The following is an 18361-nucleotide window of genomic DNA, read 5'->3' as shown; positions in this document are numbered from 1 at the left end:
ACATTAACCTTTTTAATTCATCGTTCGTTCGGCAGAAAAGTTCCATACTTGTCAATTTTTTTTTTTTTCTTTGGCTCAAAAACGTCATAACCGATTTGTGCATTAACTGGCTGAAAGACAACTGTCCAAATTACAGATTTCTCGAACAATTTTTCGTCTAGTGTATGGCCACCATTGGAAGTGAATGAAGAGGATTGTGGAAGATTTCTGTCCCTCCAGATTATCACTATCTTGAACAAAGAGCTTCATGCAAAGTGGGTAATTTTAGCCTCCATATTAAACAAAGCTGCTGCTGTTACCAGAACAAGGGATCCTCTAACCCTGGCCTTGAATGCCCTAGCTATTCCCTAATCTCTGTTCAGGCTAATGTATGCCTACCCTCCAGTATTAATTCTGCCTTGCTTACTACAAAAAAAACAGGCAAGGTAAAAACCTGTATTTTTATCTGATCTGGCCCAAAATAACCTGAAAAAAATCAGACCTACCCAAATGTCTAGCAAATGACCCCTGGCCTCTACCCAACAAGCCATATCTGCTATCACAAGGCCTTATATTTCATCTTGCTTCAGTCTCTGGCTTTAAAGGCATTTGAGTCTGTGATTTCATACCTTGCTGAGAGCAAGAAAAGCCAGATGATCTGTTTTTGAACCTGGAAATTCTTTTTTCTGTCTTGTATTCTGGCTTTCCTGAAAATGGGTCTTGACCAGAAATTGGCTCTTAGTATCCACCCTTTTCCAAAGGCCTCTGGCTAGCATTCCCTTGTTTTAAAAAATAAAAAATATTCAAGGTGTTTATTGTATCGGGCCCTCTTGTAGCACCCGTTCTTCCGGGGACCTTCATTTCTCTCTCTGCCTTGCAGAAACCATACTTTGAGCACATCAGGGATTACCCCCTGGAGATTCTTTCCAGCAAAAAACTATTTTTGGTAACAAACACTTGTACCTGTTGTCTACGCCCAAGACCATCCTTGGGCGTAGACAAGGATGTTTTACGCCCCAAGACCATCCTTTCTTCTAAAGATTGTGTTTCATCTCAATGACCTGGTTTTGCCATCCTTGGGCCCTGATCCTAGGCATGCAAAGGAATTCTCTCTGCATTGCCTGTATGTAATCAGAGCCATTAGAATATACATTAAAGTTACTGCTTCCATCAAACAAATGGATTCCCGCTTTGTTCTTTCCTTGAGTCCTTGCAAGGAACACCCTACTTTAAAATCTATCACTGCATGGAGGATAAAGAACATATGCTCTTAAAAACTCCTCATGCATTGCTGCATGCCAACTCCTCCAGATCTGTAGGTGTTTCCTTGTCATTTTGGCACAGCCTCTGTAGCCTAACTGTAAAGTCCACTGCCTGGTTTTCTGTCAATACTTTTCTCAAATTTTTACCAGGTGGACATATTTTGCAAGTGCACCTTTTGGGCAAAAGGTTCTTGCAGAGGCACTCTGTGCTTGGGTTGTGTGTTTGGCCTGTTGGCACAGTTCCCGTTTCCGAATTGTGGCCCAACCTCTGTTTTCATTGCTTGGGGATATGCGTGATTATGAATATGTTGCCTGTGTTCTGTACTGTATGATTCGGAGAAAAGGAATTTTGATTTACCTGCAATTTCCATATCTTGGTAGTACAGGTCACAGGCTACCCGCCCTTCCTTTTCTTGGTTTACTATGAATTACTTTCTACAAAGCTGATGACCTATGGAGTAGGGTAGGGTTATGGTGGGTGTGTCCTCAACAGCTTGCCAGTGTCCAATCACCTGAAGGTACACGCCTAAACCCATTGTGTATGAATATGCTTTTTTTTTTTTTTGTTTTGTTGGTTTCCTGGAGTTGCATGTAATTGGTAGATTTTATATTAACTTTGTTCTAAAATTTACTGTGCAGTAGAGGGGTCCCAGTATTTAACAAAATGTAATTTAGTGGAGAACCAAAATGGGCTGCCTTCAAACAATTTTCGTGTAGTCAAAGGTGGTTTCCCCAAAGCCTGGCTAGTAAACTTTCTTTGAGAGAGATCCTCTCCTGTGCAGATCTAGGATATAAAAAACAGTTGGGCGCTCTCCATCTCACATACTGTACAGTCACATATTCGCTCCTCTGCCTCTGTCACATTAGTGACTAAGATCAGTGGCTGCTGTGACGGTGGAGGAAGAGTGCACTGCACACGCATGGTTGTATGTCTGAAGGGAATTGCTTGTTTCTTGGATGCGGTTGCCCGGCCCAGCAGTTCTCATGTCCTAGATTCTGTACAGGATGCAACCGATCTCTCTCAGTAAATGTTTTCTGACCAGGATTAGGGGAAGCCACCCCTACAGGAAAAGCTTACTTTTTCCCCAGTAATGTATAATACAAAGGAAAACTAATCCTTTAAAAAAATACAATGAAGTAAGCTCTCCCAAGCAAGCAGACCTTCTTTTTTTTTTTTTTTTTTTTTCTAAATCATTTTACATGCATGTTGACACATTTTTTGTTTTCTTTTCTTTAAAGCATTGGCTGGACCATACGAAACCCATTAAGAAACAAATAAAAAGTATGTATCTCAATATTTTGCTTTTTTTTTTTTAACTTTGAATTGTATCTGTTTTACCTACAGCTTGAAAAGTTCCAAGCAAATAATATAAAACGATTTTAAAATGACATACTGATAAAATGGGTAAGCATTGGTTTTGATTCCTTAGAGATGTATACAGTGCACCCGGAAAGTATTCATAGCGCTTCACTTTTTCCACATTTTGTTATGGTACAGCCTTATTCCAAAATGGATTAAATTCATTTTTTCGCTTTCGTTCATTGAGGGACACCGCTCTAGATCTTTTTGAGCCTTGGATTTATGCTGCCCCCTACAGGAGTGAGACACTAGGCGGAAACATGTTTTACTATGCCTATAGTGCAGCCTTGTAGGGGTTACTAGCGGGGTCTCCCCTTACCGCCCAAGTGTACCTGGGGTCCCGGGAGCCGCGTGTAGTCTCCATTTTGGGGTAGATGACTGCTGTATAATCGGCAATCATGTTTTTGTACTCTGGCGGCCATTTTCCGGTTTCCCATTGCTATCACATGGCGGCCATGTTTTTGAAGCCTTTGGGGTGGTGAATCTGTAGCGGGCCTCTTGTGGCAGTTCCTGAACTTCCTCTTTCTCTTTGAACACCGCATAGTGTGCAGCCTGGCTCTGCTTCTGAGGAGGGGGTGGTGAATCCCTGTGAGTGCTAAACGGCTCCCTCTTACTGCTATAGCTGTAATTGGTGCGCTGGGACTTGCGGTGCCGCCGGTGCAGTGGTGGGGGGGAACTTTTAACAGCAATTTTTACACATCTTGCTGGCGGTCCCCATGTTAATCCATGGAGTCCCTGGGGCGCGTCACCACCTGATCCCCTCACAGGGTCCCAGTTCGCCTTGTCTGCTATGACGGCGGTCCTGCAGTCACTGGTGTCCAAAGTAGATATGGCCCTCCAAAATAGGACAAGCAAAAAGCATCTTCTACCTTCACCTGCATCCTCTGTCTCCTCAGATTCTGAGGTTGATTTGGTCACCGCGGACACGAGTCACCCTACTGGGTCCACGTCCACGCACCCTGAGTGCTCTGATAGTGAAGATGGTTCCTCTTCCAATACAGCTGTGCAGGAAAAAGCCGATTGTATCAGTGCGGGAAACTTTGAAATTGGAGGACGCAGCTACCGCTTCGTTGGCTGCGCGGGTGCAATTTGGTACCCGTAGAGCCTCCAAAGTGGCAAATGTGTTTTCCTTCCCCACCTATTTTGACAACATTGTCGTGAGTCAGTGGGGTTTCCTCCAAATGCAACGTCGGGGGCCCTAAGAGCTTTGCTAGAAGGTATCCTTTTGAAGAGTCCATGTTAAACAAAAAACAAAACAAAACTGACAGTACCACCTTGTGGTGGACTCGCAGGTTTTCAGGTTGAATAAAGCCACCCTTCTCCTGGTGGAGGACTCTCCATCCTTTAACCACTTAAGCCCCAGAAGATTTTACCCCCTTCCTGACCAGGGGTTTTTTTGCGATTTTTTTTTTTTTTTTTTTTTTTTTTTTAACTGCGTAACTTTAACGTGCGACACTGTACTTAAACTAATTTGACGTCCTTTTTTTCCCCACAAACAGAGCTTTCTTTTGGTGGTATTTGATCACCTGTGCGATTTTTTGATCATGCGCCATAAACAAAAAAAGAGCGTAAATTTTGCAAAAATAACAATTTTTTTTCACATTTTTTTATATGAAATTCCCCAAAAAAATTTAAAAATCAAAATTTTTTTAAATTTTCGGCCAATTTTGTTCTATGCTACATATGTTTGGTAAAAAAAAAATCACAAAAAGCGTATTTTGATTGGTTTGCGCAAAAGTTATCGCGTTTACTAACAAAGGGAAAGATTTTTGTCATTTTTGGTGTTTTTTTTTTTAACGAGTAATGGCGGCGATCTGCGATTTTTTTTTTTTTGCGGGACTGCGACATTGCGGCGGACAGATCGGACCCTTGACTGACATTTTTGACACTTTTGGGGTTACCAGTGACATTACTGCAGTAATCAGTGCTATACATATGCACTGTTACTGTAAAAATGACACTGGCAGGGAAGGGGTTAACTGTATTGGAGAGGGAGGGGTTAAGTGTGTCCTAGGGGCGTGTTTCTAACTGTGATGGGACATGTCTACTATTGTCAAAACAGAGATCAACGGTTCTACATAGTAGAACCGTCTGATCTACATTTTTACACAGGGGAGAATGACAGTCGGCTTGTTTACATTAGCCGCCTGCCTTTCTCCCTCTCTACCGACGATCACCGATTGACCGGCGAACATCGGGTCCGCCGGTCACACGCACTGACTGCTTAGTGAACGAGCCGCGCTCGCCCGCTATTGGCTCACAAGCGGGTCACAGGCTAGTGACGTTAAAAAAAAAAAAAAAAAAAAAAAAAAAAAAAACAAACCCTGCAAGACAAAGGCATAATGAGCTAGTATGCATCGCATACTAGCTCATTATGAATTACCTTAGAACGAAGCCCCGACACGGACCCCCGGACACCACACCGCTGCGGGCGCTGACATGATTCCACGGCGTCTCTTCCGGGTTTGGCGGCTCCGGCACTGTGATTGGCCGGGGCCGTGATGATGTCAGAGATTTTCCGGCAAGCTCCGGCAAGGGAAGCTGTAGGTCCGCCGGACCTTCAGAGTGCATGCGCCGATCACGTGAGCGGCTGCATGCACTGCAAATATCTCCTAAACCGTGCCGGTTTAGGAGATATTAATTGTACCTACAGGTAAGCCTTATTAGAGGGCTTACCTGTAGTTAAAAGTGAAAAAAAGCAGGATACCCTTTTGACAAGAGAGCTGAATCTCTGGTCCGATACCTTTTTTATTTATTTTTTTTATTTTTTTTACCATGGCTGGCTCCATTCTGCGGCCAATTTTTTGCCATAACCTTGGTTTCCCAGACCTTAACGGAACGGGTTAAGCTCCTGTGCCAGGATTTGGAAGAGGGACAGTCCACCCGACCTTGCAGAGCTGGCGGACCAGTTGGTCTAGGGGTTGCAGTATATCTGTGATGCCTTTCAGGATGCAGCCCCCTTAGCCTGCAGGGTGTCCGTGAGAGCGGTGACTCTTCGCCACATCATATGGCTAAAATACTGGTCTGCGAACCAGGCTTCCAAGAAAGTATTGACTAATTTCCCTTTTGTAGGAGACCGCTTGTTCCGAGCTTCCATGGAAGAGATTAAGGATCTTACTGGAGGTTAGAGTACTCTGCTTCCACAGACTACCAGCAGCAAAGAGTCTCATCACAAACATGGCCCTTTCTTCTCAGCCCATAAGCGGTCCTTTCTTCTCTTGGGATCTAAGGACCAGGGATCAAAATCAGCCCTTAACCCCGCAGGGGGCCTGGTAAGTCGAGAGCGCGTTCCTCGGGAACCGCAGATAAGCCCACTTCTGTCTGAAGGGACGCCCTCACACGTATCTGGGTTGGGGGACGTCTTCACTTCTTTCCGAGTCTGTGGACCTCCTTGATTCAAGTCAAATGGGTCCACGAGTTGATTCAGTCTGGTTAACAGGTTGAGTTCCGGTCCTTGCCTCCAGCAAGGTTCTTCCTTTCCAACCTGCGTTTAGCCCCAGATCGCCTATGAGGTTTTCTTGAGGCGGTACAGTATCTACTTTTACAGGGGTCATCATACCGGTTTCGGAATTGGAACGCTTTCAGTGGTTTTATTCAAACCTATTTACTGTTTCCAGGAAGGAAGGCATGTTCCATCCAATTTTGTACCTCAAGGTCTTGAACCGCTTTGTGCGGGTCAGAAATTTAGAATGGAGTCCATTCGCATGGTAGTGGCATCCCTTCATATAGGGGATTTCCTGGCCTCTATCGATATCAAGGACGCTTACCTTCATATACCAATTTATATCGCGCATCAGCGTTTTCTTCGCTTTGCCGTGGGCGAGGAGCACTATCAATTCGTAGTGTTACCCTTTGGTCTTTCCTCAGCTCCTAGGGTGTTTACAAAAGTTTTGGCCCTGGTGTTAGCGTTGCTAAGGCAGAAAGGGATCGCGGCACTGGGGTACTTGGATGACCTTCTTCTTCGAGCCTCAGATTCTCTGAATGCTTTAACCTCCCTGGTAGTTTGATTATGTCCAGATTTCTGTGCTAAAAGCGGAATATTGTTTTGCACGGGAATCTGTTGTTTTAAAACTCCCCTTCCCCTGCGATCCCCTGCTGTCCTCCCGCTGTCCTCCTGCTGTGTGCTCCGCCGATGCCGGCACCTGTCTTCCGGTTCCCTTCCCTGCAAGCGTTGCAACGCAGGGGGGTGGAACCGGTGGCAATTTAAAAACCTGTAAATACACTAAATGACATGATACAAAGTTGTGATCCTAACGGATTACACTGTATCATGCCATTTCACCACAGGATTGCACCTGGTGACTTTTCCAGTGTCCTGCCTGTGCTTTTCCAGTTCTTTGTGCCTGGAAAATTGAGAACGACCATGGCGTCCAAAAAGCGTTCTTTTTGCGCAAAAGCACTTTTAGACGAACTGAAAATGGTGACAGCGAAACGGAGTTACTTGAAGAACTGAACAATAGCGATTTGTGGGAAAATTCGTTATCCGGTACGGAAAGTGATGACGGCGATGATTCTGATGTCTCTTTCTGGCACATAGCTCCGTTGGAAATTCTGAAGAATCATTTGATATACTTCCCAAATTCCACAAGCTATGTGCCAGAAAGAGACATCAGAATCGTCGCTGTCGCCACTTTCCGTACCTAATGACGAATTTTCCCACGAATCGCTATCGCTCAGTTCTTCAAGTAACTCCGTTTCGCTGTTGCGGTTTTCCAGTTTGTCTAAAAGCGCTTTTGCGCAAAAAAAAACTTTTTGGACGCCATGGTCATTCAAAATTTTCCAGGCTCAAAGCACTGGAAAAGAACAGGCAGGGCACTGGAAAAGTATCCAGGTGCAATCCTGTGCTGAAATGGCCTGATACAGTGTGATCCGTTAGGATCACAGCTTTGTATCATGACATTTAGTGTATTTACACTTTTGAATTTGCCGCCGGTTCCACCCCCCAGCGTCACAACGCTCGCAGGGAGGGAACCGGAAGGCCGCAATCAGCCGGGGAGGACGTCGGGGGGATCGCAGGGAACGCGAGTAACATTGCGGGGGTAATCCCGAGTGTGGCTCGGGGTTACCGCTTTTGGTACTGAAAATTAACCCCGAGCCACACTCGAAAATACCGCCAGGGAGGTTAAAAGACAGTCTGGACATTTTGGTGCGATCTCTGCAACAGTTCGGCTGGAAACTGAATTTCCAAAAATCTGTTCTTGTCCCATTCACCAAACTGGATTATCTGGACACGGCCTCAGCCCCAGTGTTTCTTCCGGAGGTGAAACTTAGGAAGTTGCAAGATGCGATGCGGCTTCTGTTGTCCATTTGGCAGCCATCTCTCTGGACTTGTATGCAATTGCTGGGCTTAATGGTCTTCACCCTCGAGGCGGTTCTGTTTGCTCAGTTCCATACCAGATCCGCAAAAGGAGATTCTTGCCAAATGGAACAAGAACCCACAGTCTTTAGACAATCTGATACTGTTGAGCTGGGGTTCGAGGGGATCCCTGATCTGGTGGCTCCACGCTACGATGATTCGACAGGGAAAATCCTTTCTCCCCCTGTACTGGACAGTGGCCACCATGGATGCCGGCCTGTCCGGGTGGGGAGGTGTCTTAGGCATGGATTGTTCCCTGGGGTTTTGGACTCCCGAGTCCAGCCTGCTGATTAATATCCTGGAAATTCTGGCGATCATGCTTTGTCTGACCCAATGGACGGTTCATCTGCAGGGGCCCCCGGTAAGGATTTAATCGGACAATGTCACGGCCATTGCATATGTCAATCATCAAGGGGGCAACAAAAGTGTCCTAGCTGCCTAGGAAGTAGCCAACATTCTAAGGTGGGCAGAAAGATTTGTTCCAGCCATCTCTGCTGTGCATATTCCAGGAGTAGAAAATTGGTAGGCAGACTAGCTCAGTCAGCAGACGTTGGATCAGGGAGAATGGTCTCTCCGTCAGGTGGTGTTTCATCGACTGTGTCTCAGGTGGGGGACTCCCGAGGTGGACCGGTTAGCCTCTAGTCTAAACAGGAAGGTGCAGAGATTTGTAGCAAGGTCTCTGGATCCTCTGTCTGATGCTGCAAACGCTCTTGTGGCTCCTTAGGGCCAGTATTGTCTGATGTAGACATTTCCCCCGATACCTCTTCTGCCAAGACTCCTGCGAAGAATCGAGGCAGAAGGGATTCTGATCATCCCAGTGGCTCCAGACTGGCCTTGCAGGTCCTGGTATGCAGACCTAGTACGGCTGGTCGCTAATGTCCCTTGGAGACTCCCTCTCAGAGAAGATCGGTTAGCTCAAGGACCGAATTTCCATCCTGCTTTACAGTCGCTGGCTTTAATGGCTCGGCTGTTGAAAGCCAGGTGCTGAAGGATAGAGGAGTGTCTGAATCGGTGATTCCTATGCTGTTAAAAGCTAGAAAATCTACTTTTAGGAAGATTTATCAAATCTGGAAGGTGTACATTGCTTGATGTGAGTCTCGGGTGTCTCGTGTTTTGGAGTTTCTCCAAAGAGGTGTGGATCAGAGTTTTGCCTTGGGTACCATCAAAGGGCAGATTTTGGCCCTGACTATTTTCTTTCAGCGCCCGTTGGCCACAAATTACTTGGTTCACACCTTTGGAGTCTGCCACCTGGCTCCCCCAGTGAGGTCTCCGTTACCTCTGTGGGACTTCAATTTTGTGCTAGCAGTTCTTCAGAAACCGCCTTTTGAAAATATTCGTGAGGTTTCTCTGCTTACTCTGTCACAGAAGGTAGCCTTCTTGGTGCCTATTACTTCTGCGTGCAGGGTGTCGGAGTTGGCTGCATTGTCTTGTTGTTCACTCTATCTGGTGGTTCTTTGTCCCTGCCAGTCGTTCCTTCCCAAAGTCGTCTCTGGTTTCCATTTAAATTAAGACATTGTGTTGCCTTCCTTGTGTCCTAAGCATCCTAAAGAGATTGCCTTACATTCTGTGGATGTGGTTCGGGCAATCAGGGTGTACCTGTCGGCAACTGGGTTGTTCCGAAAATTGTGTTCTTTATTTGTCCTTAATGAATGGACCCTGTAAGGGGCTGACTGCGTCTGCTGTGACCATTTCTAGATAGATTAGGCGGACTGTGGTGCAGGCCTATTCCATTAAGGGTCAGGATCCTCCTTTCCCTGTTAAGGTGCATTCTACGAGGGCAATTAGTTCCTCTTGGTTCTTCCATAATCAGGCGTCGATAGTGCAGGTTTGTAAGGCGGTCACCTGGTCGTCCATGAACACTTTCACAAAATGTTATAAAGTGGATGTGTTGACATCTGCGGATGCTTCTTTTGGCCGCAAGGTTTCGCAGGCCGCTGTTGGCGAGGATTAGGCCTTTTTAAGGGTGTTTTTGTCAGGTGAGCTCTAGGTGTTCCTAGTTGAGCTCCTGTTTTACCTGGTTGGCTATGTTTAGCCTTTGGGAAGTGTTTTTCTTGCTGTGTTCTTCCCACTTCATGTCGACACTGCTTTCGGACGTCCCAAGGGTCAAGAAGATCTGGAGCTGTGTCTGTCAATAAACGAAAGAGAACTGGATTTTTGTCTTACCACAAAATCCTTTTCTCTGATGTTGACTGACGGACACAAAACCCAACTCAATGGGGGGGGGGGGGGCAGTTGCTATGTTCTTCTGACACTGCTTGTTACAAAACTGAAGACCTATATCAGGAAGTGGGAGTATACCCCCTGGGACTGCCATGTAGGCGTAGTCTAACTTTTTTCCACCTAGCGTGGTAGCATAAACCCAAGGGTCAAGAAGATCTGGCGATGTGTCCATCAATGAACATCAGAGCAAAGGATTTCACGGTAAGACAAAAATACAGTTTTTCCTCAAAACTCTACAAACAATACCCTATAATGACAACGTGAAAGAAGTTTGTTTGAAATGTTTGAAAATTTATTAAAAATTAAAAACGAAAAAAAAAAAAAATCACATGTACATAGGTATTCACAGCCTTTGCTCAATACTTTGTTGGAGCACCAATTACAGCCTCAAGTCATTTTGAGTATGATGCTACAAACTTGGCCCACCTTTTTTTTTGGGCAGTTTTTCCCATTTTTCTTTGCAGGGCCTCTCAAACTCCATCAGGTTGGATTGGGAGCGTCGGTGCACAGCCATTTTCTGATCTCTCCGGACATGTTCAGGTTGAAATCTGGGCTCTGGCTGGGGCACTCCAGGACATTCACAGAGTTGTCCGGTATCCACTCCTTTGTTAGCTTGGCTGTGTGCTTGGGGTCGTTGTCCTGTTGGAAGATGAACCTTCACCCCAGTCTGAGGTCCAGAGGGCTTTGGAGTAGGTTTTCATTAAGGATGTCTCTGTACATTGCTGCATTCATCTTTCCCTCGATTCGGACTAGTCCCTCAGTTCCTGCTGCTGGAAAACATCCCCACAGCATGATGCTTCCACTACCATGCTTCCCTGTAGAGATGATATTGGCCAGGTGATAAGCTGTGCCTGGTTTCCTCCTTGCCATTCAGGCAAAAGAGTTCAATCTGTTTCATCAGACCAGATAATTTTGTTTCTCATGGTCCTAGATTCCTTCAGGTGCCACTCCAGGTGGGCTGTCATGTGCCTTTTACTGAGGAGTGGCTTCTGTTTGGCCACTTTACCATACAGGCCTAATTGGTGGAATGCTGCAGAGATGTTTTTTCTTCTGGAAGGTTCTCTCCTCTCCACAGAAGAACACTGGAGCTCTGTCAGAATGACCATCGAGTTCTTGGTCTCCTCCCTGACTAAGGCCCTTCTCCCCCGATCGCTCAGTTTGGCTGGGCAGCAGGCTCTAGAGTCCTGGTGGTTCCAAACTTATTCCATTTTTGGATGATGGAAGCCATTGTGCTCATTGGGACCTTCAAAGCTGCAGACATTTTTCGATACACTTCCCCAGATATGTGCATTAATACAATCCTATCTCAGAGGTCTACAGACAATTCCTTGGACTTCATGGCTTGGTTTGTGATCTGACATGCACTGTTACCTGTGTGACCTTATAGATAGATGTGTGCCTTTCCAAATCATGTCCAATCAACTAAAATTACCACAGGTGGACTCCAATCAAGTTGTAGAATCTCAAGGATGTTCACTGGAAACTGGATGCACCTGAGCTCAATTTTGAGTGTCATGGCAAAGGCTGTAAATACTTGTGTGATTTTTTTTTTTTTTCCAATTTTATTTTTAATAAATTTGCAAAGATTTCAAACAAACTTCTTTCATGTTGTCATTATGGGGTATTGTTTGTAGAATTTTGAGGGAAATAATGAATTTAATCCATTTTGTAATTGTGCTGTAACATAAAATGTGGAAAAGGTGAGGCGCTGTTAATACTTCCCGGATGCACTATATTTTTATGCTAGATTAGAGCTGTATTTTATAGTGTATTTTAGGAATAAAAAAAAAAAAGGCCTGTAATGTTTTTTAAAATATAAATATGCATTGAATTACTGTGCACTGTGCAATGCATCAGTTATTATGACTATTTCTAAAAATAATTTGCCTCAAAAGTTTTTGACTCTTGATGCACAGAGAATTTTGCATATTTTGCAAGAACTAGGAGTATCTACAGTATTTAACAAAAGTGAGTACACCCCTCACATTTTTGTAAATATTTTATTACTACTAGGGCTGGGCGATAAATCGATTTAATCGATTTATCGATTTTTTGGCTTGAAACGTTTTTTTTTTTTGTCAAACTCGAGTTTTTTTGTACAATACTAACCACTACTAGCCACTGAACTCCCCACCGCCGCGCCTGGATGTGACGTCGGCTGCGGGGCAGGCAGTGCGTCTGTACAGGCCGGGCCTGCGGCGCGCTGTGATAGGTACAGTCTCCCCGGCCTGGATGTGACGTCAGCTGCGGGGCGGGCCGGGCGTCTGTACAGGCCGGGGCTGTGGCGCGCTGTGATCATCACAGCGCGCCGCAGCCCCGGCCTGTACAGACGCACCGCCCGTCCCGCAGCTGACGTCACATCCAGGCTGGGGAGACTGTCTGTACCTATCACAGCGCGCTGCAGCCCCGGCCTGTACAGACGCACCGCCCGCCCCCGCAGCTGACGTCACATCCAGGCGCGGCGGTGGGGAGTTCGGTGGCTAGTAGGTGGCACTGGCTAGTATTGTACAAAACTCGAGTTAAACAAAAAAAACCCCTTTCAAACCAAAAAAAGTTTGTGTACCCAAAGGTGCCCCTGGTCTACTAGGACGCCAGAAAAGCCTCTGTATTGCAAGCTTGAAAAAAAAAGGTCATTTAATAAAAAAAAAAACGTTTCAAAATAAACGTTACTGGGGACTGGAGTTCTGTTCCTGTGGACTAGGACCTGGCTGGACTGGAGCCAAGGGCAGGCCCAGGGTGTGTGTAGTTACGTGGGGGCTGGCTGCACAAGGCAGAAAAAACTATTTTTGAAAAAACTCAAAAAAATAGTTACTTTCAGTTTCAAACAAGTCAAAGTCAAAAAAAGGTGGCCGGTTACTGACTGTGGACTCGTTCTCTGGACTGTCACTGACTGTACCTATCACAGCGCAGCGCCGCAGCCCCTGTACAGACGCACCGCCCGCAGCTGACGTCACAACATCCAGGCGCAGCGGTGGTCTGTCAGTCAGACACACATATACAGCGCTTCTCCTTCCTCAGTCCTCCCTCAACACAGTGAGCTCTCCTCCCTCCCCGCTCAGCGTGACGCCCCCGCGTCTTCTTTTACTGTCTAATGTCTAGTAGTCTATTAAAAGAACAACACAGTCAAAAAATTAACATGGCAGCGTGTAGTACTACTAGCAGCACTAGCAAAGAACTACTTCCAAAGAAAGGCACAGGTAATTCTGTAATTTGGAACTGGTTTGGTTTTGATGCAGCAGACAATACACAGACGAAGCCTTGCTGCAAAATATGTTTCAAGGCTGTTGATACTGGAAGCAGCAGTACAACAAATCCTTTTCCAGCACCTGAGGAATAAACATCGCGAAGAATGGAAGAAGTGCAGCCGGCTCCGTAGCGAAAACAGCTCCTCTAGCACACCTACTAAGGCTACTATTGCTGCTAAAAAGCAAACTACACTTCCTGACAGCTTTACAAACTGTGTGCCTTATGATAAGAACGGAGCGCGATGGAAAGCGATTACAGAGGCGATCACGTTTTATATTGCCACAGACATGCTGCCAATTTATTCTGTCGAAAAGCGAGGCTTTAATCACATGATGAAAGTATTAGATGCGAGGTACGTTGTCCCCAGTCGCAAGTATTTTGCCGAAGTAGCGCTGCCTCACCTATACAATACAACTCGGGAAAAGATCCGCAGTGAGATGGAGGAGATGCAGTTTTTCTCAGCCACAACAGACCTGTGGTCCAGCCGGACGATGCAGCCATATCTGAGTCTGAGACGGTTCACTACATCAACACTAGTTGGACTCTGCGCAGCTGTAAGATTCTGGTACCTCTGGTACCCTTAATAATTTATTTCCTTCCAAATATGCGTCCCACCTTTCTTACTAGGTGGTACGCATACACCTTTAAGACAGATGATGTAATCGCTGAGCGCCGCAGAGCGGCTATTTCAACCGCCGGCGTTCTCACTCACATCGTTCGTTCAACCTGCCTTGTGTATCCACATGCTTTCAAGCCTGTCTTGCTGTCGGAACCTCCAGCTGGTTACTTCTGCCTGGAGCAGACTGGAACCTCGCTACTGATCCCTGTATCTCGCTACCGGATCTTTCCCTCTCTACTGGACCCCTCTACTACTAACATTTACTAGAGATAAGTACCCCACAGGGGAATCCTCCATAACCTTGCTTACACTATCTATCATCTGCACTGTTGCATAGATTGCTAGCTCTTGAGTCTACTACCATCTACCATCTGCACTGTTACATAGATTGCTAGCTCTTGAGTCTACTACCATCTATGCACTGTTACATAGATTGCTTGCTCTTAAGTCTACTACCATCTATCATCTGCACTGCTACATAGATTGCTAGCTCTTGAGTCTACTACCATCTATCCTTGCACTGGGTAAGTCTATCCTGTAATTGTCATTTGCTGTCCTTACCACCTGTTACCATACTCGATTACTAACCTATCTGCACTCTACCTAATACCATCTAGTACTCTCCTGAACAAACCTATCAAGTGCTTACCATCTCTATCACTGTTCACACCTGTCCCTTCAGCACATCACCTTCATACTGTCATATACATTCTACCACTCCAGGAACATCTTATTGAGTGTGTATATATCTGTATGTTGAAGCTGACAGGCCCACAGTGATGAGTCTGGAGAGTTGGATCTGGTTATTCAACACATCTCTACATGACTACTGAGTGGAGATTTTGCAGCTGCATATCCAGCCTACTACAAAAACGCAGGAGCGTTACAGCAGCATCTGCCTTCAGACAGCGTATTTCCCCGACAACCACACTGGTGACATAATTGCCCATGGCTTAAAAGACGCTCTCAGCTCCTGGGGACTTTCGGAGGAACAACTCGTCTGCATGACAACAGATAGTGGCACCAACATCATAAAAGCCCTTAAAGACCACAACTGGCCCAGCTTGCAGTGTTTTGGCCACAGACTCCACAATGCTATAGGTAAGAGTTGGTGTAAGAATAAATAGGTGCACAATACTTGCACTTGCACATTGTAAAGTACTGTTTGCTCATAATTTAAATAGCCAGAACTGTTACATAAAATATACTAAATATCTTTTCACATTTATTACAGAGAATGGTGTAAAGGATCCAAGGATCGATCGGGCCATAGGGGTCTGCAAAAAAGCTGTATCAGCCTTCTCCTACAGCTGGAAAAAAAGGCGAGACATGACAGAGTTGCAGGCTGAGCTTGGACTTCCCCAGCATCTTTTGATCTCAGAATCCCCAACACGTTGGGGGTCTCGTCAAAAGATGATTGAGCGCTTTCTTGAGCAAGAGAAGGCAATAACTCGTGTCCTGGGTGCGGACAAGAAAACGCGTCATCTTGTTCCCACGTGGCAAGATTTGGAAGTATTAGAAGCCACCAACAAAGCAGTGAAACCTCTCCAGGACTTCACTGATGCACTGTCAGGGGAATCATATGTCAGTGTGTCGTGCATCAAACCAGTGCTGCATTTGTTTAAAACAAGTCTCCTCCTGCCAGAGGAGGAAGATTTGGAGCTAACAAAAACAATCAAAGCTGACATCATGCGTTACCTCGAAAGTAAATACTCTGATTTGGAGAAAGAGGAACTTTTGGACATAGCCACACTTTTAGACCCGAGGTTCCGTACAACCTACATTGATGCTAGCAAATTGGAAGTTGTCAAAAAAAGAGCGGTGTCTGAGATCTCTGCTCTCTGCAACTCTACCACAGAGGAAGCTGGTCCCTCAGCTGTTCAAGAGAAGAACACCCCACCACCATTGCCACCAAAAAAGAAAATGACTCTGGGTGCCTTCTTTAAAAACAGTGCACCATCCACCACGCCACACCCACAATCTGAGAAAGCTAAAATTGAGACTGAGCTTGCAACGTATTTACTTATTCCAGACATAGAGCCAGACACAGATCCTCTTGAATGGTGGAAGCTGCATGAGCCCAACTTTCCAAGGCTAAGCTTACTGGCTAAAAAATATCTTTCTATTCCAGCCACTAGTGCCCCTTCAGAGAGGGTATTTAGTGTGGGTGGAGGAATAGTTACCTGCAACCGGGCCTGCCTTAAGCCAGAGGTTGTGGACAGGCTCATCTTTCTTGCAAAAAATGTTTAGAATGACTCTGAGCATGCACAATGTTTCAGAGATCTAACAAGCACGTGTTTTGTTGTTATAGATAACTTAGTTTACATTTGTTTTGTTCACGCTTTGAGCAGGCTATATGTTTGCCACAGGCATGTTTCATTTTTTATATTCACAGTTCACACTGAAGAGTTTATTTTTTTTAATTGTGTAATGTTATATGTTACAAAATTTGTATTTATCTGTCTTGAACAGAAAATTTAAGCTACTGTGAAGTTGTTGCACTTTAGTTTTGCTTAAACCTGGGTTAAAGCTTGAAATTGTTGTATGACAGAGCCTTGTTTACTTTTTGTTTTTGGATTCTACGCATTTTAACTCTTGAGGAGTTAAAATAGCAATAAAGTTGAACTTTTGACACTATATCTGATGTCTGCAGCCATTTTTTAAGTACATTGGAAAAAAAATCGAAAATCGAATCGAAACTCGAATTTTTCTTTAAAAATCGAAGATTTTTTTTTTAGGCAAAATCACCCAGCCCTAGTTACTACAAAGAAATTACACTTTGCTGCAATGTAGAGTAGTGAGTATACAGTTTGAATAACAGTGTACATTTTCTGTCCCCTCAAACACACAGCCACTAATGTCAAAACCCCTAAGTGAAAATGTCCAAATTGGGCCCAAAATGTCAATATTTGTGTGGCCAACAATATTTTCCAGCACTGCCTTAACCCTCTTGGGCATGGAGTTCACCAGAGCTTCACAGGTTGGCACTGGAGTCCTCTTCCACGACGACAACACGAAGCTGGTGGATGTTAGAGACCTTGCGCTCCTCCCCCTTCCATTTGAGGATGCCCCACAGATGCTCAATGGGGTTTAGGTCTGGAGATCTGCTTGGCCAGCTTCTTTAGCAAGGCAGTGGTCACCTTGGAGGTATGTTTGGGGTTATGTTGGAATATTGGCCTACGGCCCAGTCTCTGAAGGGAGGGGCTCATACTCTGCTTCAGTGTGTCACAGTACATGATGGCATTCATGGTTCCCTCAATGAACTGTAGCTCCCCAGTGCCGGCAGCACTCATGCAGCCCCAGACAATGACACTTCCACCACCATGCTCGACTGTAGGCAAGACACACTTGTCTTTGTACTTTACACTGTTATACAAGCTGTCCACTCACTACTTTACATTGTAGCAAAGTGTCATTTCTTCAGTGCTGTCACATGAAAAAATATGATAGAATATTTACAAAACTGGGAGACGTGTACTCACTTTTGTGAGAAACTGTAAATTCCTCAAAATGTGCACTATACAAGGGTATCCACTTCCAAAAAATAAGCACAGCCAAAAATTCAGTATACTGGGACTTTTAGGGATACCAAAAAGTCCTAACAATAGTAAATCTGTTTTTTAAATGTTCTGCTTTGTTTTCATATTCACTTTTAAAGGTAAATTGTATACCCAATAAAAAAATATAACAAATAGCTGTTGTGTTTTTTTTTTTTAATGCTTCAATTTTATCCTTAATATCACAAATAACTATCAGTACCTAATGATCTAGGTATAGTATGTATCACCATCAGGTGTTTAACTCTTCTCATGTGTCAAGATTGTCACAACCATATGCAGTATCTTCTTGTCTGGAAACTTATGCTGGCCATACATTAGCCAAAAAATCTTTGAAAATTTGTCATTTGGTTTGTTCATTTTTTTGTCCAGTTAATGGGCACAAATAGAAAATCAGCATTAACGTTTCAGAGCCGAAAAAATCGAAGGAACAGGTTGGAAGATACGGGACAAAACGAAAAACTGAGTAATATGTCCATTAAACAATTTATCGATCAAAATTCGGCCATTGCATGATGGCAAAATCGTATGCTTTCACGGCCGAGTGTTTGTTATTTGAAAATGAGATCTAATCATTTTTCATATAGTGTATGGCCTGCATTAGGCACTCTGTTTATTGATGCACTTCAGATTAATCTGATTTATTAGGACAGGCGTTATGTTTTAATTATTAAAGTGCCCTAAATCAACAGTAAAGTGTTGTCCCTACCACCCTTGCACACTCAGCAGACTTCAGACTGACTTACTGTTGGCTAGGGGAAC

At 44.8% G+C, this 18361-nt stretch overlaps 1 protein-coding gene across 2 annotated transcripts in view; it reads left to right on the top strand.

The window, feature by feature from the left end:
- EPB41L4B (erythrocyte membrane protein band 4.1 like 4B) overlaps positions 1-18361 on the top strand; it is an 839761-nt gene that overhangs the window by 179510 nt on the left and 641890 nt on the right. For both annotated transcript variants that reach the window (XM_082258285.1, XM_082258286.1), the window contains exon 3: positions 2481-2523. In XM_082258285.1, the coding sequence (XP_082114411.1) occupies positions 2481-2523 (43 nt within the window). The remainder of the gene's footprint in view (positions 1-2480; positions 2524-18361) is intronic.

Source organism: Pelophylax lessonae (genome assembly GCF_965119305.1).
Source record: "Pelophylax lessonae genome assembly, chromosome: 5".
Classification (NCBI taxonomy): domain Eukaryota; kingdom Metazoa; phylum Chordata; class Amphibia; order Anura; family Ranidae; genus Pelophylax; species Pelophylax lessonae.
This window is presented reverse-complemented; position numbering and strand designations above follow the sequence as displayed.